The 23,281-nt window shown below is 38.1% G+C and overlaps 2 protein-coding genes across 5 annotated transcripts in view; one reads left to right on the forward strand and one right to left on the reverse strand.

The window, feature by feature from the left end:
* ASTE1 (asteroid homolog 1) overlaps window positions 1-12,265 on the forward strand; it is a 33,802-nt gene extending 21,537 nt beyond the window's left edge. The window contains exons 6-7 of the mRNA XM_070794874.1: window positions 1,187-1,250; window positions 1,471-12,265. Coding sequence (XP_070650975.1) covers window positions 1,187-1,238 — 52 coding nt within the window. The 3' untranslated portion in view covers window positions 1,239-1,250; window positions 1,471-12,265. The remainder of the gene's footprint in view (window positions 1-1,186; window positions 1,251-1,470) is intronic.
* Window positions 11,616-23,281, reverse strand: part of ATP2C1 (ATPase secretory pathway Ca2+ transporting 1) — a 154,229-nt gene continuing 142,563 nt past the window's right edge. For 3 of the 4 annotated variants that reach the window (XM_070794805.1, XM_070794823.1, XM_070794812.1), the window contains 8 exons: window positions 19,916-19,966; window positions 18,861-19,027; window positions 17,635-17,703; window positions 16,854-16,970; window positions 15,910-16,057; window positions 15,290-15,385; window positions 13,934-14,075; window positions 11,616-12,407 (listed from right to left, as the gene is read on the reverse strand). In XM_070794805.1, the coding sequence (XP_070650906.1) occupies window positions 12,277-12,407; window positions 13,934-14,075; window positions 15,290-15,385; window positions 15,910-16,057; window positions 16,854-16,970; window positions 17,635-17,703; window positions 18,861-19,027; window positions 19,916-19,966 (921 nt within the window). In that variant the 3' untranslated portion in view covers window positions 11,616-12,276. The remainder of the gene's footprint in view (window positions 12,408-13,933; window positions 14,076-15,289; window positions 15,386-15,909; window positions 16,058-16,853; window positions 16,971-17,634; window positions 17,704-18,860; window positions 19,028-19,915; window positions 19,967-23,281) is intronic. The other variant, XM_070794818.1, reaches the window with a different exon arrangement.

Genomic DNA, 23,281 nt, shown 5'->3' on the forward strand with positions numbered 1-23,281 from the left:
AATGAAAAGAACTGGCTTAAGACTAAATATTAAAAAACTAAGATCATGGCATCCGGCCCTATTACTGCATGGCAAAAAGGGGAAAACGTAGAAGTAGTGACAGATTTCCTTTTCTTGGGCTTCAGAATCACTGTGGATGGTGATGACTGCAGCCATGAAATCAGAAGATGATCACTTCTTGGCAAGAAAGCGATGACAAACCTAGGCATTATGTTGAAAAGCAAACACGTTACTCTGCCAACAAAGGTCTGTATAGTCAAGGCTATGGTCTTCCCAGAGGTCACGTATGGTTGTGAGACCTGGATCATAAAGAAGGCAGAACGCCAAAGAACTGATGCCTTCGAATTGTGGTGCCAGAGAAGACTCCCAAGAGTCCCTTGGACAGCAAGATCAAACCAGTCAATATTAAGAGAGATCAAGACTGAATATTCACTGGAAGGACTGATGCTGAAGCTCCAGTATTTTGGTCATCTGATATGAACAGAAAACTCACTGGAAAAGTCCCTGATGATGGGAAAGATTGAGGGCAGAAGAAGAGGCCATCAAAGGATGAGATGGCTGAATGGCATCACGGACCCAACGGGCAAGAGTTTGGGCAAGCTCTGGGAGATGGTGAAAGACAGGGATGCCTGACATGCTGCAGTCCATGGGGTCGGAAAGAGTCGGACATGACTGGGTAACTGAACAACAACTATTATAATCAGAGAACTGTCTGTAATAGTTAAGATTCTAGGAAGGACGCCATTAAGAAAGCAAGCTTCTGACAGTCCCTTGTCTACCCCCCCAAAACTGAGGAAAATAAGAGGCAAAAATGGTGGGCAGGGGGCCTTTGGTACTGAAACCTGGGAATGGTGACATTCACAAATCCGAGTTCCCAATCAAAGCACTATAGCTCTGTAAGCTCCCACATTTATGCAAGTTTTTTTTAAAACACACCCTATTATGATCATCATAAATCATTTTGCAAAGCTGTTTTTGGTAAGTCGAATAGCCAAGGGGAATTCACGAAGGAATCCTGTCATAACTTTACTGTAGAAATCTATTGTGCAAATATGTTGGTTTTGTTGTAACATATATGCAAATATGTTACACAGTCCAGTCTGTGTAAGACTGGACTGATAGTATATTTTGGATAATATACTTCAGCCTGCTCAAACAATGATGCCTGTTTTTGTGTTTGTGTTAGGAAGAAGCAACTGACAAGAAGGAAGTCCATCCAAGGGGGTGAGGACAGGTAAACAGAGGAGCAGGTGAGTGGGGTTGTGTGTGTGGGCGGGGGGAGAGGGTGGGGGGGAAGGAGGCCGTGTGTGTGTTGAAAAGCATAAGTCAGATGGGACAACAGAACAGAACAGAACACCCCAGCCCATTGTAAGAGGGAGCCTTGGTGATGAGCTGGACCAGTAACAGCTGCCGTGTCCTTCCTGTTGATGATGTTCTGAGAACAGACTGAGTCTCTGACTTTTTCCGCAGACAGGAACCTTGGTGGAGACCCAGGAGTCACTGACAGCAAATCTGGTATCAGCTGCATCCATTTCAGACAGAATACCTTGTTGAGAAACTGGAGGATAGAGAAGATTGATGCCCCCTCCTTTCTGGTCCACTGAACACACTGCAGAGGCCTTATTCTGCTCTTTGTGAACAGCTGCATCAGAGGCAACCTTCTATGAAAGACCAACATGAATGCAGTGGTAAACAATATGGAAGTGAATGTGAGTACTTGTGTGTGAATAAAATTTGTGGGCAATGGTCTGTCATCCCCTAGATTAAATTAACAGCCCTATGTGGGTGAGTTAGGAAAATATTAAACAGTTTCTCTTAATTTTTAACACCTCTAATTCATGGGCTATCTATCTAGACCTACTCCCTGAAGAAAGATGGTTATAAATTCCAACGCAGTCATATTATGCAACTATATGGATGAATATGATAAAGGACCATGAAGACACACTCATTTATAACTACCTAAAATTCATCAATCTGGGGCGGCAGCCGAGAGGAGCAACCCCACGTCCAAGATCAGGAGGGGTGGCAGTGAGGAGATACCCCTCGTCCAAGGTAAGGAGCAGCGGCTGCACTTTGCTGGAGCAGCCGTGAAGAGATACCCCATGTCCAAGGTAAAAGAAACCCAAGTAAGACAGTAGGTGTAGCTAGAGGGCATCAGAGAGCAGACAAACTCAAACCATAATCAAAGAAAACTAGTCAATCTAATCACATGGACACAGCCTTGTCTAATTCAGTGAAACTAAGCTATGCCATGTGGGGCCACCCAAGACAGCCGGGTCATGGTGGAGAGGTCTGACAGAATGTGGTCCATTGGAGAAGGGAATGGCAAACCACTTCAGTATTCTTGCCTTGAGAACCCCATGAGCAGTATGAAAACGCAAAATGATAGGATACTGAAATAGGAACTCCCCAGGTCGATAGGTGCCCAATATGCTACTGGAGATCAGTGAAGAATAACTTCAGAAAGAATGAAGGGATGGAGCCAAAGCAAAAACAATACCCAGTTGTGGATGTGACTGGTGATAGAAGCAAGATCCGATGCTGTAAAGCACAATATTGCATAGGAACCTGGAATGTTAGGTCCATGAATCAAGGCAAATTGGAAGTGGTCAAACAAGAGATGGCAAGAGTGAATGTCAACATTCTAGGAATCAGCAAACTAAAATGGACTGGAACGGGTGAATTTAACTCAGATGACCATTATTATCTACTACTATGAGCAGGAATTCCTTAGAAGAAATGGAGTGGCCATCGTGGTCAACAAGTCTGAAATGCAGTACTTGGATGTAATCTCAAAAACGACAGAATGATCTCTGTTTGTTTCCAAGGCAAACCATTCAATATCACAGTAATCCAAATCCATGCCCCAATCAGTAACACTGAAGAAGCTGAAGATGAACTGTTCTATGAAGACCTACAAGACCTTTTAGAACTAACACCCAAAAAAGATGTCCTTTTCATTATAGGGGACTGGAATGCAAAAGTCGAAGTCAAGAAACACCTGGAGTAACAGGCAAATTTGGCCTTGGAATATGGAATGAAGCAGGGCAAAGGCTAATAGAGTTTTGCCAAGAGAATGCACTGGTCATAGCAAACACCCTCTTCCAACAACGCAAGAGAAGACTCTACACATGGACATCACCAGATGGTGAACACCGAAATCAGACTCATTATATTCTTTCCAGCCAAAGATGGAGAAGCTCTACATAGTCAGCAAAAACAAGAACAGGAGCTGACTGTGGCTCAGATCATGAACTGCTTATTGCCAAATGCAGACTTAATTGAAGAAAGTAGGGGAAACCACTAAACCATTCAGGTATGACCTAAATCAAATCTGTTATGATTATACAGTGGAAGTGAGAAATAGATTTAAGGGACTAGATCTGATAGAGTGTCTGATGAACTATGGACGGAGGTTCGTGACATTGTAAAGGAGAAAGGGATCAAGACCATCCCCATGGAAAAGAAATGCAAAAAAGCAAAATGGCTGTCTGGGAGGCCTTACAAATAGCTGTGAAAAGAAGAAAAGCGAAAAGCAAAGGAGAAAAGGAAAGATACAAGCATCTGAATGCAGAGTTGCAAAGAATAGCAAGGAGAGAGAAGAAAGCCTTCCTCAGGCATCAATGCAAAGAAATAGAGGAAAACAACAGAATGGGAAAGACTAGAGATCTCTTCAAGAAAATTAGAGATACCAAGGGAACATTTCATGCAAAGATGGGCTCGATAAAGGACAGAAATGGTATGGACCTAACAAAGCAGAAAATATTAAAAGGTGGCAAGAATACATAGAACTGTACATAAAAGAGCTTCATGACCAAGATAATCACGATGGTGTGATCACTGACCTAGAGCCAGACATCCTGGAATGTGAAGTCAAGTGGGCCTTAGAAAGCATCACTACGAACAAAGCTAGTGGAGGTGATGAGCTATTTGAAACCCTGAAAGATGATGCTGTGAAAGTGCTGCACTCAATATGCCAGCAAATGTGGAAAACTCAGCAGTGGCCACAGGACTGAAAAAGGTCAGTTTTCATTCCAATCCCAAAGAAAGGCAATGCCAAAGAATGCTCAAACTACCGCACAATTGCACTCATCTCACACACTAGTAAAGTAATGCTCAAAATTCTCCAAGCCAGGCTTCAGCAATACGTGAACCGTGAAATTTCAGTTCAAGCTGGTTTTAGAAAAGGCAGAGGAAGCAGAGATCAAGTTGCCAACATCCACAGGATCATCGAAAAAGCAAGAGAGTTCCAAAAAAACATCTATTTCTGCTTTATTAACTATGCCAAAGCCTTTGACTGTGTGGATCACAATAAACTGTGGAAAATTCTGAAAGAGATAGGAATACCAGACCACCTGACCTGCCTCTTGAGAAACCTATATGCAGGTCAGGAAGCAACAGTTAGAACTGGACATGGAACAATGGACTGGTTCCAAATAGGAAAAGGAGTTTGTCAAGGCTGTATATTGTCACCCTGCTTATTTAACTTCTATGCAGAGTACCGCTAGGCTGGAAGAAACACAAGCTGGAATCAAGACTGCTGGGAGAAATATCAATAACCTCAGATATGCAGATGACACCACCCTTATGGCAGAAAGTGAAGAGGAACTCAAAAGCCTCTTGATGAAAGTGAAAGAGGAGAGTGAAAAAGTTGGCTTAAAGTTCAACATTCAGAAAACTAAGATCATGGCATCCGGTCCCATCACTTCATGGGAAATAGATGGGGAAACAGTGGAAACAGTGTTAGACTTTGGGCTCCAAAATCACTGCAGGTGGTGACTGCAGCCATGAAATTAAAAGACGCTTACTCCTTGGAAGGAAAGTTATGACCAAGCTAGATAGTATATTGAAAAGCAGAGACATTACTTTGCCAACAAAGGTCCATCTAATCAAGGCTATGGTTTTTCCAGTAGTCATGTATAGATGTGAGACTTGGACTATGAAGAAAGCTGAGCAGCAAAGAATTGATGCTTTTGAAGTATAGTGTTGGAGAAGACTTTTGAGAGTCCCTTGGACTGCAAGGAGATCCAACCAGTCCATTCTAAAGATAAGTCCTGGGTGTTCTTTGGAAGGAATGATGCTAAAGCCAAAACTCCAGTACTTTGGCCACCTCATGCGAAGAGCTGACTCATTGGAAAAAGACTCTGATGCTGGGAGGGATTGGGGGCAGGGGGAGAAGGGGACGACAGAGGATGAGATGGATGGATGGTATCACTGACTCGATGGACGTGAGTCTGAGTGAACTCCGGGAGTTGGTGATGGACAGGGAGGCCCGGCGTGCTGCAATTCATGGGGTCACAAAGTGATGGACATGACTGAACGACTGAACTGAACTGAAAATCCATCTAGCAATGCTTCAGTATGAAAGCTGTCATGTCCTTTTTATCAAGCATACATTTTTCTGCCATTTGGTTGGGGCCTGCTATGTATTGCTCAAAGATAATATTTTGTGCGACTCATATAACCAGTTGTTTCATATTGGCTTTTAAGGTGCCGACTTGATGAAAAATGAAAAATCGTCAAGGCATTATGGTATTTTATAACCACAGATGACACCAAATTGTTACTTCTAACTGTATAACAGGGAAGGCCTCAATATAAAACTAATATAGCTGAGTGAATTGGTATTTAAAAAAGAAAAAAAAAACATGTATCCAAGAGCTTTTTTTTTTTTTTTAATTCAAAGGCTGAAAATACTCAGAAAACAAAAATAACATCTTTAGGATCATGTAGAACAATGTGCCCAATTTCCCACACTGTGCTTTAATACTGTGAAATATAATTTCTACCCTTATCTAAGTAGCAAGAATGCAATTACTGCTGAAGAAATAATGGTGATGGGGCATCTGGGACTGATGTATGAAGGCAGTTCATCAGGCCAGTAGCCTTGGGGCCACTGTAGATGTATGGGCCTTTGCCAGGATATCTGCCAATTTGGCTAGACTCAAACACAAAGGGAACAGAATGGCAGAGCCAGGTACGTCCTGTGATCCGCACAGGAAGCACTGCCTACCTGGAGCAGTGCAGACACGGGCAGGCCCCACACTCTCAGGTACATGGAGTGCTGGCAGGTCTACATCAGAGGGGAATTTACAAGGATCAAAACTAAAGCCTCAAAATGTTTTTCCTACCCAAACTTCCACCACCTAAATTTACTCTGAATAAAAACAGAAGATTATAGCAAATTTCTATCTGCATTTATCACTTAAGTGGCTTATACTTAAAATTTAAGCTTTCTAAAAAATAAAATCCCACAACTGTATATGCAAACTTATGGCTCCATTTATTTTAACCAGTATTTACCCCTCACACACACATACATACACATACCTTTAGAGCCATCTGGAAAGGCCATCCTGGTTGGCTCTTCAACTGGGCTTTGAAGAACAGGTAAAATCTCTGATTATCAAATTAAAACAGAGCAAAAAGGATTTCAAGTTGAAGAACTACTGTCCAAAAAGACCAGTTAAGTGGACTGTGTTCGAACAGTATGTGTGAGATATGAGGTTAGAGAGATCCAAAGAACTATGAGTAAAATACAAACAAACAAACAAAAAAATCAGCACTGTTTTCTACTCTCTTACCATAACTCTTAATAACAAAAGAAATTACTTTCAAAGCTGAGTTCACATTCATTTATTGCTTTACTTTTTTAAAATGTATTTTTAATTGAAGAATAACTGCTTTTACAATGTTGTATTAGTTTCTGCTGTACAACAACGTGAATCAGTCATAGTATACATATACGCCCTCTGCTTGAGCCACCCTCTCAACTCCCCACATCCCACCCTTTAGGTCCTCACAGGGCACCAAGATTCTCTATGGACATATTTATAAGTCCATACCATTATTTATTTTCTATTCCTGCCTTGCAAATAGGTTCATCACTACATTTTGCTAGATTCCTATTGCTTTACTTCAGTTCAGTTGTAAAGTCGTGCCCAACTCTTTGTGACCCCATGGACTGCAGCATGCCAGGCTCCCTGTCCATCACCAACTCCCAGAGCTTGCTCAAATTCATATCCATCAAGTTGGTGATGTTATCCAACCATCTCGGCCTCTGTTGTCCCCTTCTATTCCTGCCTTCAATCTTTCCCAGCAAAAGCGTCTTTTCACATGAGTCAGTTCTTCACATCAGGTGGCCAAAATATTGAAGCTTCAGCTTCAGCATCAGTTCTTCCAATGAATATTCAGAACTGATTTCCTTTAGGATTGACTGATTTGATCTCCTTGCAGCCCAAGGGACTCTCAGGAGTCTTCTTCAACACCACAGTTCAAAAGCATCAATTCTCAGCTATCTTTATGGTCCAACTCTCACACTGATACATGACTACTGGAAAAACCATAGCTTTAACTATACAGACCTTTGTCAGCAAAGTAATGTCTCTGCTTTTTAATATGCTGTCTAGGTTGGTCATAGCTTTTCTTCCAAGGAGCAAGCGTCTTTTAATTTAGTGACTGCAGTCACCATCTGCAGTGATTTTGGAGCCCAAGAAAATAAAGTCTGTCACTGTTTCCACTGCATCCCCATTTATTTGCCATAGTGATGAGAACAGATGCCATGATCTAAGTTGTTTGAATGTTGAGTTTTAAGTCAGCTTTTTCACTCTCCTGTTTCACTTTCATCAAGGTGCTCTTTAGTTTTTCTTCACTTTCTGCCATAAGGGTGGTGTCATCTGCATATCTGAGGTTATTGATTTTTCTCCCGGCAATCTTGATTCCAGCTTGTGGTTCATCCAGCCCAGCATTTTGCATGATGTACTCTGCATATAAGTTAAATAAGCAGGGTGACAATATACAGCCTTGACATATTCCTTTCCCAATTTTGAACCAGTGTTCCATGTCTGGTTCTAACTGTTGTTTCTTGAGCTACATACAGATTTCTGAGGAGGCAGGTAAGGTGGTCTGGTGTTTCCATCTCTTGAAGAATTTTCCACAGTTTGTTGTGTTCTACAAAGTCAAAGGCTTTAGCATAGTCAATGAAGCAGATGTTTTTCTGAAATTCTCTTGCTTTTTCTATGATCCAACGAATGTTAGCAATTTGATCCCTGATTGCTCTGCCTTTTCTAAATCCAGCTTGAACATCTGGAAATTCTCCGTTCACATACTTTGAAGCCTAGCTTGGAGAATATTGAGCATTATTTTGCTAATGTGTGAGATAAGTGCAACTGTGTGGTAGTTTGAACACTCTTTGACTTTTCCTTTCTTTAGGATTGGAATGAAATAATTTTACTTATATATACATACATACATATATATATATATATATATGTATAAAATCAATGTGTGTAAGAAGAAATTATTTTCCTATTACCTATAATTAGTCAGCCATGGTTTTAATTCATCCCAGGCTAGAAACCTCATCTAATATGAAAAAGAACATCACAAACTTCACACTTGAAATCAACCTGTGTCCCACTAAAAGCTGCTCAGCTCTGGAAATTTTCCCAACACTCTAATACCCAAGCCAAAAAGCTAGAAGATGTAGTATCTTCTTGTCCTCCTATCGGGTCATGTCAAATGCTCTTAGAAGGCAGAAATTCCATGTTCTCCTCTCCATACTAATTGCCACATCTAAGTTGGTCCCTCTAACCCTTAAGTGCCTACAGTTCTCTAATCAGTCTCTCTGTTTTATCTTTACCCTCTGAACTCCCCTCAGCATGTTACAAGACAAAACCCCCAACTCCACACTCTTGAAATCTTCCAGCAGGCTGTAATTCAGATTCTTCTCCTCCACCTCCTTCATGAGGCTCCAGCCTATCTGTCCTGCCCTCAAATTAGGCGAGGCCTTGCCATAGCCCTAAACTCCTGTGATTTTCACCTGTCCCTTCCAGACTCCACCAACACTCTGCAGAGGTTATGCCTTTTGGTTGCCACATCCTGCTGTCCTTGACTGGAGTTTCTCAACTTACGGTGTGATTCAGATGCCACTAGTTCTAGGAAATTTCCTTGATCACATCTTCCAATGAAGGTATTTCTCTCCTTTCACTACTGCAGCACTTGAGGCAGCACTTAACCACTGTATTTAATGTATTTCACTTTCGTCTCCAAGTTAAGACTGAGAAACCTACCAAACTATTTGAAGACTATTATACCTACATTAATATCAAGGACTGGTTAACCAAGATCCATTATTAATAATAACCAACTCTGAAAACCAAACCCCTAAACCCAACAAGAGTTCATAGTCATTCCAAGTACTAACTGAGCTCAAGGGAGCTTAATTATCAGGATAATCTGTCTACCCATATACCAGTTAGGATTAACATTTATCCACACCGTGTTTTAGTATGCAGAGCAGCTACTATTTGGGTCGCAGCTTACTCTAAAAAGGCATTTCAAAGATTTCCAAAAGTCAATGTCAATGGAACCTTTCAGTAAAATGCACTGTATTCATTTTTAATGTATGTGTATTTCCAAAATAAATATGCAAATACCACTACGAACTTTCATCAGACAGCCTGTTAACGGTATATCCTCAGCTAACCTGTTCCATGAACTCTTGAAGGGCACAGATGCTACCACCTTTCTATTCCTAGTATATCTAAGTTCTAAAGAAAAGTTTTCTCAAATGACAGTCAATTCATCCATCTAAGTTCAGGTTAGTTCATATGTAGAAATAAAATGCACACAAATTGCCAAGTGACAGAGGCAGAAAGCAAGGTAAAGTTAACTGAGGTTCTTAGATCTTATATTTATTGTTTGCCACCAAACCAGGTCTAGTCACTGAGAATCTGTTGTGAGTATGGCCAGTGTTCTGGCCATACTTTACTTAGGTACTACATGAAAGAGATCAAAATGTGCAATGACTCAGAAAGACTGTCAGTGTAACAGATATGCCTTGCTAGGGTATGAGATATAAAAATGTGTTTTATTCTTGTCAGTGAAGTTACTGCTATTAAAAGAAGCCTGTGTTCTGAGGGGGAGGTTGTTTAGTTTCACAGTTTCATCTCCGGGTCATGCAGTGCTCAGCACAAATCTGAGAGAACATGCTAAGTCTTGTTCCTCTGCAGTCGATTTGAATCATTTGAGGACTGTCTACCTCGTTGGTGAATTAAAGTTCCTTTTTTTCCCTGACATTTAATCACTTTGAGGACAGAAAACTTCATGAGGTAGTCTAACATGGAAAAATCAAGTTAGTATTGTTAGGGGCTACATCTAGCAAGTCTTAGGGTCAGGAAATGGGGAAAAATTAAAAATTTAGATACTAGTGCATTTGGATTATCCATGCTAATTCAGATAATATACTATATGAAATACACACAGAGACGAACTCTAATTTGTTGTTTTACTGTGGGAAATCTGTTATACAGATGATATCTGTACTATACATTTCACTTCTTTTTAAATCACAGATTCAGTGTACTATGAGTACTGTGTAATTTCTGTATCTTCAACATCCATATGATTTTAACATTAACAGTCCCAACTGGAAGAACCTTAACTTTTGAAAATAAATCATTCTGGGGGGAGGTTTAAAATCTTAAATATCAGAATAGGCACATTTATTTCATATGAACCTAAAATGCAAAGCAAAAGACTGACGTGCACTTAATACGTATTTGAAGTCTTTGTAACAGAGAAGAAAACTTATTACAAAATTTAGATATGAAACATCACCATCACTAAAGAAAAAGTTGATTAGACAATGGCTTCCATGTACATTTGACTATCAAGCCTTAAAGAGTAAAGCAGAATCAACTGCAGACATCTCAGGTCCTTATACTAAATTGTTTCAGTTATATCCGCACAGACTCACAGAACAGGTATCTTTCCTATTGTTAACAAAAGTACTGTGGTGCTAACAGTGCAGTTTAATATTGGAGATAAAAACTGCAAAGTATAATTATAAAATACAAAATTCAGTAAACTTTAGGAAGAATTAAACATGTAAGAAGTTGAGACCCGTTTCTGTTTCAGAGAGAAATACTCAACAGAAAATGTATTTCTAATTCTGAATTTCTGGCCCAAATTTGCCACACACTCAAAACAAATTACCTACACCCCATCCAGCTATTACAAAAACTGATGGCATTCCAAGAGCAAATCTATCTATTTCTTTAGCTTGCCCAGTAAAGCAGAAAGAAGACAGAAGATACTGGTGGGAGGAGGAGAGGGACAGACTGTGGGCTGTGCACCACCTAGGCCCCAAAGCTGCAGATTCACAGAGACCAAGGTCAGCACAGAATCTTCCGCTTACACTCTGGTCCATAAACTGTTAAGTTTGGGGCTTTTCAATTCTTGAAGTTTACCACTCTATACTTTCTAAAAAAGATTCTTTAAAGTACACATAAAAAGACACTGAAAATAATACAATTCAGATATTCAGGTGAGGTACTTGGATTTATATTTAGGAGGTGACTTCATCAAGATGATACTTGACAAAATATGTATTTACATTAACTCTAAAAAAAGGCATAACAAGTTAATATAAATCTGCTATCAGTTTCAGCTCAAACAGTCTTAAATATTTTTGACTCCATGACTAAATGTTAATTACTACCCTACCTAGCTACCCTACCTAGAAAGCCACTCAACAGCTCTGTATTTATTAATTTTGCTAGACCAAAGACTCATACCAAAAATAAAAAAAGGAAGAAAAAAGGCAACCATTTACACTTACAAAGAAAAGCAAACATTTACTTCAAATTGCAGTATAGGCTTTTCAATCACAAAAAGAAAGAAAAGAACAGTGATCTGACAGTGGTCACATCCTGTGCAAAAAACATGAGATACAAAAATGATAACAAGGTAGCTGAACTGCTTACACTGCAGGGAAAAGGACATACAGTAGCTGAAATATGGCACTCCTGGGAATTAACTTCCTAAACCAAACAGAATGCCTTTGAAATGATTAAATTTATTTGTGTATTAGTAAGAAAGCCCCACCACCATAAATAGTACAATATTTAAAAATTAAAAAAAAATCATATCTATCTAGAATAGATAGTGTATTTGAACTGTTAGACCTCTTTAAGTGCAGAAGGTGGTTCAGGTTTTACCTTTTTTTTTTTTAATTAAATAACTGCCCATACACTTTATGAAGTTCCATTCAGTTGCAAAAGCCAATTTAAATCAAGGAAAATGTTACCAAAGTTGCATAATTTCATTTGGGACTGTCAGCAGGTTAAAGTCTCAAGTCTTTAACACTCATTTTTAGTCAATAGAAAGTTCAAAAGTTCTCAAATCTTCATTTTATCCTCTTGAACTTGCCCTTCTAAATGATCCTCAGACTGCAATTCCTAGTTTGCAAATAAAAGAATGCAATATGCATCATACTTCAAGAAAAGACGATGATGTCGAGCTAACAGGCTTCTGGATCTTCTCTCTGCTCCTTTCAACCTTCTTGATAATTTCTGCCACTATGCACACTGACGAGGTGAGACCCAGAAGAAACAGTAAATCTGCAAGAAAAAACAGAGTTTTACAATTCTTTGAACTTATAATTTCAGAGGTTAATAGCTTATGTTTTTTTAGCATTTTACCACAGCTTTTAAAATACATTACTTCTCAACCATTCCTTGAGTAGCCACAATTAGCCTCAGTTTAAAAATAAGGAAAGTAAAGCTCAAATGCACCAAATGACTTACCCAAAGTCACACAGCAAGGACAAGCAGCACCAGAGAACTAGAACCCAGAGAACAAGTCCTCTGACTGCTTTCCCTGAATAATAACCTGAGAATCACAAACTTCAACAGCAACACAACCAAGAGGAGTTTTCTGTTTTTTAAAGGCTGTTCAAGCAGTGGGAAATAGCTTGACTGAAATCTGCATCTATTCCACTTGCAAGTTACTGTTAAAAGACCATGTCTTTACAATGGTGTTCACACTATCTCATTCTTATTTACTGCTTCAAAAAATCTCACGTGTCTTCTTAAAACTGCATTTTTTTTTTAAAGAGGAAAGAATATGAGTATGAAATTAAAATCCTGAAATTAAACTAGTTCAACATTAAGATTAACTTACAGCAAAAAATAGTGATCAAAAATATCCAAATTAACTTTAAAAACCCAAGAGTGAGAACTAGCATTATCATAAAATGCATCCATCCTCACATTTACACAGGAAGATTAACCTTTAAATGTACTATACAATGATACATTTCATGCAGAGTGTATGAAAAAATAATGTCTGTATTCCACATCAGGCTTCCCTGACAGCTCAGTTGGTAAAGAATCCGCCTGCAATGCAGGAGACCCCAGTTCAATTCCTGGGTCAGGAAGATCCGCTGGAGAAGGGATAGGTTACTCCAGTATTCTTGGGCTTCCTTTGTGGCTCTCAGCTGGTTAATAATCCACCCACAAAAAAAAAATAATAATAATAATAATCCACCCACAATGCGGGAGACCTGGGTTCCATCCCTGGCTTGGGAAGATCCCCTGGAGAAGGGAAAGGCTACCCACTCCAGTATTCTGGCTAGAGAATTCCATAGACACAGTCCATGGGGTCGCAAAGAGTCGTACACAACTCAGTCACTTTCACTTTCCACATCAACTTAGTAAAACTCTGTTTTTAGGGCTGTTATTTCATAAAATAAGACGTGCAAAGAGGAAAATGTTAGCTTAACAACCAAAAGGGTAATTTTAAAGACAAGCCATCTAGTTTTTAGTGAGCTTAAATCTAGTTTTTTCTTCAAACAAAATTAAAAAGTTATCAACTACAATTACTGTCTTTCAGAATCACCAAATATGATTTTGACAAGTGATAACCTATAAAAAATTAACAAGAAAAAAATTACCAGAAAAGTTTAAAACCAGATTTGGAAGAGTGACTCTCCTAAATGTGATTCCAAATACAAACAGCACACATATTTTTCAAAGCAAGCCACTTACTTCACTTTTTAAAAGAAGTTTTCTTAGGACAAATACATTAGAAAATATTTACAACTCATTTATAATATATAAATTATAAAACATAACATTTCTTTTACCCAGTATACTTAGGCTCTCAGTCTGAAAAACTTTCTGAAGTGGAGGAAAGTAAATAACTAATAACTGTCCCATGATGGATCCAAGAACTGCATAGCAAAACATTTTATTACTGCAGAGTCCAATCTCAAACACAGATTTGGTCTGTTGGCAGAGCAGAGAGTTCAGTTATTACCAGAAACAACTTCTTTACTATAATATTCACCTCTAGTTTTTAGTAAGCTGGACTCAATTCTACAATACTAGTACATGAAATCTCTTAATTATATTTTGGAATAATTCACACGGAGTAGGGTAAATTTTAAAGCAGCTTTTCTTTATCAAGGACTTTCTTTAAAAGTGATACTAGGTCTTTTCTGGCTGCCCCATGGTTAAGACTCTATGCTCCCAATGCAGGGGTCCTGGGTTTGATCCCTTGTTGAGGAACTAAAAATCCCACATGCCACACGGCACAGCCAAAAAAAAAAAACCAAACTGATTTTATTAAAAAATAAAGGCCACAGAAAGAAACTTCCTTTAGCTTTCCAGAGCATAACAAACTTTTTTTGTATATGATTATTTTCTAAATCATTTCATTAAGGTACATAATCTAAGAAACTTTCTTGAAGATTAGACTTAGTTACATGTATACTGAAAAAGTAAAAATGCCTTTCATAGAACAAAAACCAAATACTATAGCTTCTTTAAAAATTAGTCTAAATTAATGACAATGCATTGTACTTGGAAAGTTCAAGCATGGCGAATGGTAATAAATAGTTAAGGATGCCTAAGGTGCTCTAAAATTGAACAATCAGGCGGCAAATATAACTAGTTTCCAAGAACAACATGCTCTGAAAAAGTATCATTAGGTTCTAGCCCACTAATTTCTATCAAAGCACTTCAATCAAGAGAAGACCATCCACCTTAAGATACAGCATGGGAAAAAAAGAAAATTTTAAATGTCCTAAGTTTTGACACACTAATGGAGATAGTAAGAAAATGTTAATATTCACAAAACTGCTCCTGTATGTCCAACAATACTTTCTTCTATAATGAGAAGGAAGTACACCATCTTAACAGTAGCTATGAACTTTGTCCTATGCTCAGATAATGTTAACTTGAACCTATCACATAGCTACAGATAATATGAAAATGAGAGGAAAAATCAGGTGATGACATCTGTGATTTACTTTAATCTTCTGGCCAAAGTTAAGGCCTACTTCCCCAAATCTCCCATCCCTGTTAGAACACATGTCTGTAGGAAGGCTATATCTGGACCTGTAACCAAGGCTACAAAAGCAAGCAAAGCTAAAACCTTGCCCACTTACAGAGAGAACTCTACCCAATTGAATTAGCCAGCTACAATCACTCAAGCGTACCTGAGATCTGGAACTCAGTGCATTGAACATGTCAAAAAACACAAAGCACGTGAAAGTCATTGTTGTGTCCCGAGGTGTTATCACATTGTCTCGCAGCTGTTGAGAGGAGAAAAAGATTTTCAGTTGGCTGAATTTAATGGACAAATACTACATGCTTTAAAAGGGCTAATATTTTCTTTCTCTTAAAAAAGCTTTAGTCTAAGATATAAGACATATAAGCAACTTAAATTTCCCATACACCCTTTAAATAAGTCACCTAAAGAATAGCTGTAGTCTACATAAAGAAAAAAGTCTTCTCCCAAACTGTAAACTGGATATTAAAACAACTTTTTTTTAATGACATTAAAATAGCTATACTAAAGGCTCAGATTTTCTAACTTCTTCCCAAATATTCATGTTCATTTTTATTGTATTTGATATTTCTCTGCATATTTAAATAATTCTAAAATATGAATCAGGAATTCTATTAACCTATAAATACTGAAATCAAACTATTTTTAAATGTTTTATTCTATTTTTGAAGGTTATCCTAACTTCCAGCCTTCTGTTTAATATACAAAAATAATGGAATCCTGTCATACAGAATGCATATAATAAAACAGCTTATCCAGTGAGTATACCTCCCGCCAGAAGACAAACAAAGTCCCACAAACAATGATTATTGAGGAAACAAGTATTTTAAGTATCAGGTTTTTGGTCAAAATGCTGTCTTTCCAGTTGCGTGGAGGTTTACGAATGACATCTTTATCCACTGGTTCTACTCCAAGGCTTCAAAACAAACAGAAAAGTGAATTAAAGTTTTAAGTAAAATTTGGATTTATTACTTTCACAAGTTCATTGACCTCAATTATCCCAGAAACTAAATCCCTTCTTATGGAAACAAAATGTTGAATTATGAAGAAAACCTTGGCTATGATAACTCAAAAATAACCATAAATTTTATCACTCTTTGCTGTTTATTTGCCACAGTTTGGTAGGGGCCTGATAATCAAATTTCAAAAAACTGCCCCATTTCATTTATATAACTTATTTCAAATATGGCCTGAAATACATGACTAACCAACTGGATTTTGAAATATCTTTCATGCAAGGAAGTTTCAACTAGGATAATTTGTTATACATTGATACATATTAATTACTTTGTTAAGAAAGCTGTATCTAGGGCCCCGTTATTATAAAAGAAACCATCAGATGCTCAATACTACAATATTGAAGTAGTCCTTCAGTACTTTCCCAAAGTCTCTAAGAATGATGGTGGAACCTTGGTAATAGCACTAAAGCCAGAGAGAGATTTCTCCATTACATTCTAGTCCAAGAAACAAACAGCTTACTTAAAGGACAGGGACTATACCTGTTCCCTGCTCTGATCTCAGTGTAAAAGCTCAGATCCTAATGCATGAATGAGCATCCCAGAAGAGTAAATGATACGCTCACATCACACAACTTAAAACAAACATGATGCTGCAGAGATTTCCGATGCTACTGGGAATGAAGTCTTAGAGCTTAACTATCAGGATATAAGGCTATCCTTGTCCTTCTAGTTTACAAATGAGGAAATTCTTACCTCTGAGCTGGAGGTCCATCCATAATAATATTGATCCACAAAATCTGCATGGCATTGAGAGGATTGGGAAAGTTCATTAATGTAGCCAGTGAGATTAAAGTTAATGCTGCTATACTCCTATCGAAAGAAAGAGTTATTTTTAAAAATGTATCAACATTGTATAATTCTTGCTAATTTTATGAAATCACTTTATCATTTAAAACTCTCATGTTACTACTGTTCTTTTAAAGGAAGCCTATATTTCCAAGTAAACTACTGCTTCATTAGTGTGACTATTTAGCCCTTATGATCTAAAGAGTTAGCCCTTATGATCCACAGCAATTTAATAAAGGATTTGCAAAGTGTTTAGATAACAACAACAAAGAGGAAGATTTTTTTAACTGAGTTCAGATAACAGTTAAGAGTTTCAATATTTTTATAACTGTGTTTTGTAATAGACTACAATAAAAGCCCTTCTGCTTTTGGAAAAAGATACCAAGAAGAAAAATTAAAATTTGACACCCCTTTCTTAGTTACTTCAGAAGGTATTAAATAAGCCACAACAATTAATATATTTTGATGATGATATACACAAGTAATTATATTTAGCTTTATATTTACTATATTTAGTAATTATAATTATCATGCCATGTTTAGTTTTAGGATAGAATCCAGTTTTCACAATGGAAAACTTACATATGAGAATCAGAGCCAGAAGCTTATAGGCTTTTGTTTCAATTCTACTTTTTGAATAATTTATCTGTAAGACCCACAAGTTTGTCACAATTTCTTACAAACTTACGTGCTCAGCTGGAATCTAACAAAATTTTTAATGTTATTATAAATCCCTTTACCCTCTTCAATTGCAGACCTGAAAGTTAGAAATAAAATTAGGTGAGAAAATATAATCACAAAAAAATAAGGATACAGCAATACTGTGGAACTAATTTTGAAAACAAGTTCCCAACTGATAAAACCCATACATTAATAAAACAATTTTACTTAACATAATTAAAACTAGAAAAAAATACAGAAACACTATCTGGCAAGGCATTAAAGTCAAGCCTCCTACTGTACCTGAACTAATTTCATAACACAATAATTTTTATTCTTAAAAGACATGTCAACATTAAAATCACATACTGTGTTTCTATACAAGACAATAATATACATTTATAATACTAAAATAATGATCTTTACCCCTCCTAAGTTTATTTTTCTTAAAGGTACAGATGTATGTATGGTAAGGGGTTAAGTTAATGCAGGTCAGAAATTAAGTGGCAATGTTAACTCATCTGTTATTCCTAGATACAATTAGATATATGTTGTACCAGAATTATAAAAAGAATATATTTTACAAAGATTCATGAAAATCCTCTCATTCATTTTGCTCAGTCTAGGAAAACATGTATTTTATAAACAAACTATCCTATCTTCTGAGATTTTTATACAATTCTAAGAATGGAAATTAAGTATCTTCTATCCTTAGAAGAACCTTGCAATTCTGGGTCCTGAGGGCCCACATGTTCCACTTGAGGCCACATGGGTTAATGACACCAGCAGGTTATTATGGAAGAATCTTAAATCAATTAGAAACTATAGATGAAACAAATCTATTCAAATAAACTGCATCATTGGCAACATGAAGAATTCCTAACATGAGGAAACAGATATGAGTCTTTGTCATAAAGCCAGTCACATGCTTATTCCTGAGAGCCTGAATTTAACTTGAATAAACCCACATGAAGGTTCACTGCTATACCACCACGCTAGTGGCAAGGAAATGTGAAACTTGGCTGGTACTCAGTAATATTTCTTAAATGAATAGCCCTGCCATTTTTTTATGTCCATTCCATACAAATAATTTCCCCCAAAACTACACACTAGGACACAAAACGAGATTGCTTAGTTTAGTAAAATAGTTTAGCTCATCCAGCACCTAAAATTGCTAAACACTTTTCTGCAAATGAGGTGCAGAAAAGGATAGGAAGAAACTCTCTGATGTGCATTCAGTGAAGGAAAACTTACATGATGGTTTGGAAATCATCATCCACCAGGATCATGTCAGCTGCCTCTTTGCAAACATCTGTGCCAGTCTGACCCATCGCAACTCCAATGTCTGCAGCCTTCAGAGCAACTGCATCATTTACTCCATCTCCTGTCATGGCCACAACTGACCCATTCTTCTGCAGAGACTGGGGGTAGGAGGGGTGAAGTGGGAGGGAGGCGTTCTGATTAGAATGTTGCTTTCACACAGATAAGGAGGTATACAAATCCTCCCTTTTTCTTTCCCACATAATCAAAGACTGGAAATAATATATACCATCACTTTTCCAAAAAAAAACTTCAGTATACAGAGGTCTTAGGATAAAGCTTAGAAAAAGCTGCCATTAATATTCCCATGTGTGAGAACTCTGTGTGTAAAGCCTGACGTAGAGTCAATTACACAGTGGTTCTCAGGGCACACCTGGCAATGTCTGGAGCCATTTTTGAGTGTCATGACTTTGTGGACACTACTGGCATCTAGAGGACAGGCGCCAAGGGTGCTGCTAACCCTAAAATACACAGGACAGTCTCTTGCAATGAAGAATTATCCGGCCCACAAGTGTCACGGTGCCAAGGCTGAGAAACCCTTACCTTACTACAACGCAGCACTGTTGTGATTAATAAGCCGATGAATTGATGGATACCATGTCAGCTGCTTTGTATATATTTGACTAATATAAATATCATAGCTCTTTAAAATTGTTCACAATCTCAAAACATTTTTTTCTTTTTGTATTTATAGTAATGATTCCTATTCACACTGGAATGATCTGGCTGTAGACTCCTATCAGAACAGACTTACACTATTCAAATGTTAAAAGAAGACTATATTTGCAGCTATTTCCTTAAAGTTTTCTTCTACATCTTCCTTTGCTAACGAAATTCTGTTACTGTTTCCATCTCAGGCTTTAAAAAGCACTTGGTTTGCTTCACAACACTTCTGACTTTAGTACTCTAAGAAAACTCCCAGTAGTAATGCAGACAGACAGAAGCATTTTGGATACAGAGATGAAACAATGTGATTCTTAAAGACCCACCTTGATAATTTTCATCTTGTGCCTTGGGCTAGCTCTGTAAAATACTGCAACCTGTTAAAACACAAGATACACTAAAATTCTTAAACATTAAGAATTATCAGAATATCCTATGTACGTATAACTAAGAATATTTTTTAAATTACCAATTTGAACTGTTTTGCCATAGAGATCAAACTCAAGAAAATACCATACACTTGTTAGGACACTCATTCGACAGGGCCATTTCAAACTTTAGGTACTAAAGGAAATACACAATCTAAACAATTCACCCAGTTTATCCCACCCATGTTTAAGCTCTGAAAAGAAAATAGCTTTATCTTGAAACATTGCAGAAACAGAGAAAGGAAAAGCTCTCTTGCATGTTTCCTCAACACTGACACTCAACTAATACAGCCTTTTCCCTTCTTCTGTCTTCATGAGATTTAAAGAACAGCTGCTTCTCAATGTCTGTTGAGCCCTTTTTTCTGTTAAACAGTATGAAGTGACTGCTATGCTGTTCTACTTAGTTTGAGTCATTAGGCGGTCTTCCTTTGTGTCTCCACTTGCTTATATGATCTTCTCTCTCCAAAGAATATATTTAATCCCTTTTCCTCATGCCACTTCCTGGTCTCCTAAAATGCTCACAGCTGTGCCCCAGCTAGTCATCCACAAATCACCTGTACCCCCACTCCCTCCCACACTGCTCTAACTTGCTTATCCACAAGACATGGGCTGTTCCCCAGTCCTCCCCAACAGCACTATGAGGAGAGGAGATGGGTAGGCGTCTTCCATTCCCTTCTTCAGTGACAAATCTTACCTGTGGTCAGTGCTGCTCTGGGGGCTACCTGCCATGGTTCACAAGGATATTTAACCACTGCCTCCCCATCACTCTTTCCAACACACCCAAGCCAGGTGACTTAACACCTACAGGACTCACCATTCTCTTTCCTACTCTCCCAGAGGACAGGTCTACACTAGCTTTCCCTCCTCATGCTTCCAATGTATCCCTTTCCTAGCCCCACTCTCAGTTAACAACCTCATTTCCTACTTCAAAGCAAGCAGGAGTCAGGAGAAAGCTTCCACAATTCCCACCAGCAACATAATATATACATCTACTTATCTTAAGACTAAAAGCTCCATGAGGCAGAGATCTGGCCCTCCAGTGCTCAATAAACAAGTGTGAAATGAATGAATAAGTGACTGAATCTTAGGATAAAGATCTAAAACTTTCTCAGGGGTTAACTATACTATCACATTATTGATTACCCTTATATCCTCTAGGTACCATGAACCACATAACATATGTGGAAAGCATTCTTCCTTTAAAAAGATTCAAAATCCATTTGGAAATTCTTTAGTGCTTAAAAAGTACTATACACACCGATTGGAGAAGGCAATGGCACCCCACTCCAGTACTCCTGCCTGGAAAATCCCATGGACGGAGGAGCCTGGTAGGCTGCAGTCCATGGGGTCACGAAGAGTCAGACAAGACTGAGCGACTTCACTTTGACTTTTCACTTTCATGCATTGGAGAAGGAAATGGCAACCCACTCCAGTGTTCTTGCCTGGAGAATCCCAGGGACAGGGAAGCCTGGTGGGCTGCCGTCTATGGGGTCACACAGAGTCGGACACGACTGAAGTGACTTAGCAGCATACACACAGATGGTCAAAAAGCACATGAAAAGATGCTCAACATTGCTAATTATTAGAAAAATGCAAATAAAAACTACCATGAGGTCTCACACCCAGTCAGAATGGCCATTACTAAAAGGTCTACAAATAATAAATGATGGAAAAGGTGTGGAAAAAAGAGAACCCTCCCTACACTGCTGGTGGGAATGTAAACTGATACAGCCACTATGGAGAACAGTATGAAAGTTCCCTAAAAAACCAAACAGAGCTAACATATGATCCTTTAATCCCACTCCTGGGCAACTGTACCCTAATACTCTGCAGCACTGTTAGTAATAGCCAAAATATGGAATCAACCTAAATGTCCATCAATAGTTGAGTGGATAAAGAAGATATAGTATATATAAATATGTGCCACTTGGGGTATGTGTGTATATATATATATGTGTGTGTGTGTATATATATATATATATATACACACACACACACACACACACACACACACACATACACACACATACACATATATACACATATGGGGCTTCCCAGGTGGTGTAGTGGTAAAGAATCCACCTGCCAATGCAAGAGACATGTGTTTGATCCCTAGGTCAGGAAGATTCCTGGAGAAGTAAACAGCAATCCACTCCAGTATTCTCACCTATAAAATCCCATGAACAGAGGAGCCTGGCGGGCTACAGTCCATGAGGTTGCAAAGAGTCAGACATGAATGAGTGCATATATATATATATATATATATATATTCACACACACACACACACACACAAAGGAATACTCAGTCACTCAGTCATAAAAAAGAATGAAATAATACCATCTGCAGCAAAATGAATGGATCTAGAGATGCTCCTACTAAGTGAAGTAAGCTCGACAAAGTATCACATTATATTGCTTACATGTGGAATCTAAAACAAAAAAATGATACAAATGAACTTATATAAAAAGAACTTATATGCAAAACAGTAACAGACCCAACAACATAAAAAATAAACTTGTTACCAAAGGGGAAGGGTGCTGATGTGTATGTGCTCAGTCGTGTCCAACTCTTTGTGACCCCACGGACTGTAGCCCACCAGGCTCCTCTGTCCATGGGATTTTCCAGGCAAGAATACTGGAGTGGGTTGCCATTTCCTCCTCCAGTGGATCGTCCCAACCCAGGGATCAAACCCACATTCCTTGTGTCTCCTGCATTGGGCAGGTGAGTTCTCTACCACTACTGCCACCTGGAAAAGGGAAGGAGAGTAAATTAGGAGTTTGGGAGTAACAAATACACACTGCTATATACAAAACAGATAAACAAGGACCTACTTCTACAGCACAGGGAACTATACTCAGTATTTTCTAATAACCTATAAGGGAAAAGAATCTTACACACACACACACACGTATAAAATGAATCACTCTGCCGTACACCTGAAACTAACACAACACTGCAAATCAACTACACTTCAATTGAAAACAATTTTTTAATAAAATAAAAAGGACTTGGCTGCATATGTATTTAAAATGTACCAGTTACCTTCTAACTGAAAATTCTACATTATTGCAAAAATTTAATCATGTAGCACACAGCACGGAGTACAAGAGCATTTAGCAAAGACTACAGATTTTACAGAATTTTTAAATAAAAGGCTAATTACTAATTACAAACACTCAGGTCATACAGAGTAAAAATTTGCCTTTGTTTCACAGCAAATCATTCAAAACATTCAAATCACCCCTTCACAGCCACTACAGGTT

The sequence above is a fragment of the Bos indicus genome, chromosome 1, assembly GCF_029378745.1.
Source record: "Bos indicus isolate NIAB-ARS_2022 breed Sahiwal x Tharparkar chromosome 1, NIAB-ARS_B.indTharparkar_mat_pri_1.0, whole genome shotgun sequence".
Taxonomy (NCBI): Eukaryota; Metazoa; Chordata; class Mammalia; order Artiodactyla; family Bovidae; genus Bos; species Bos indicus.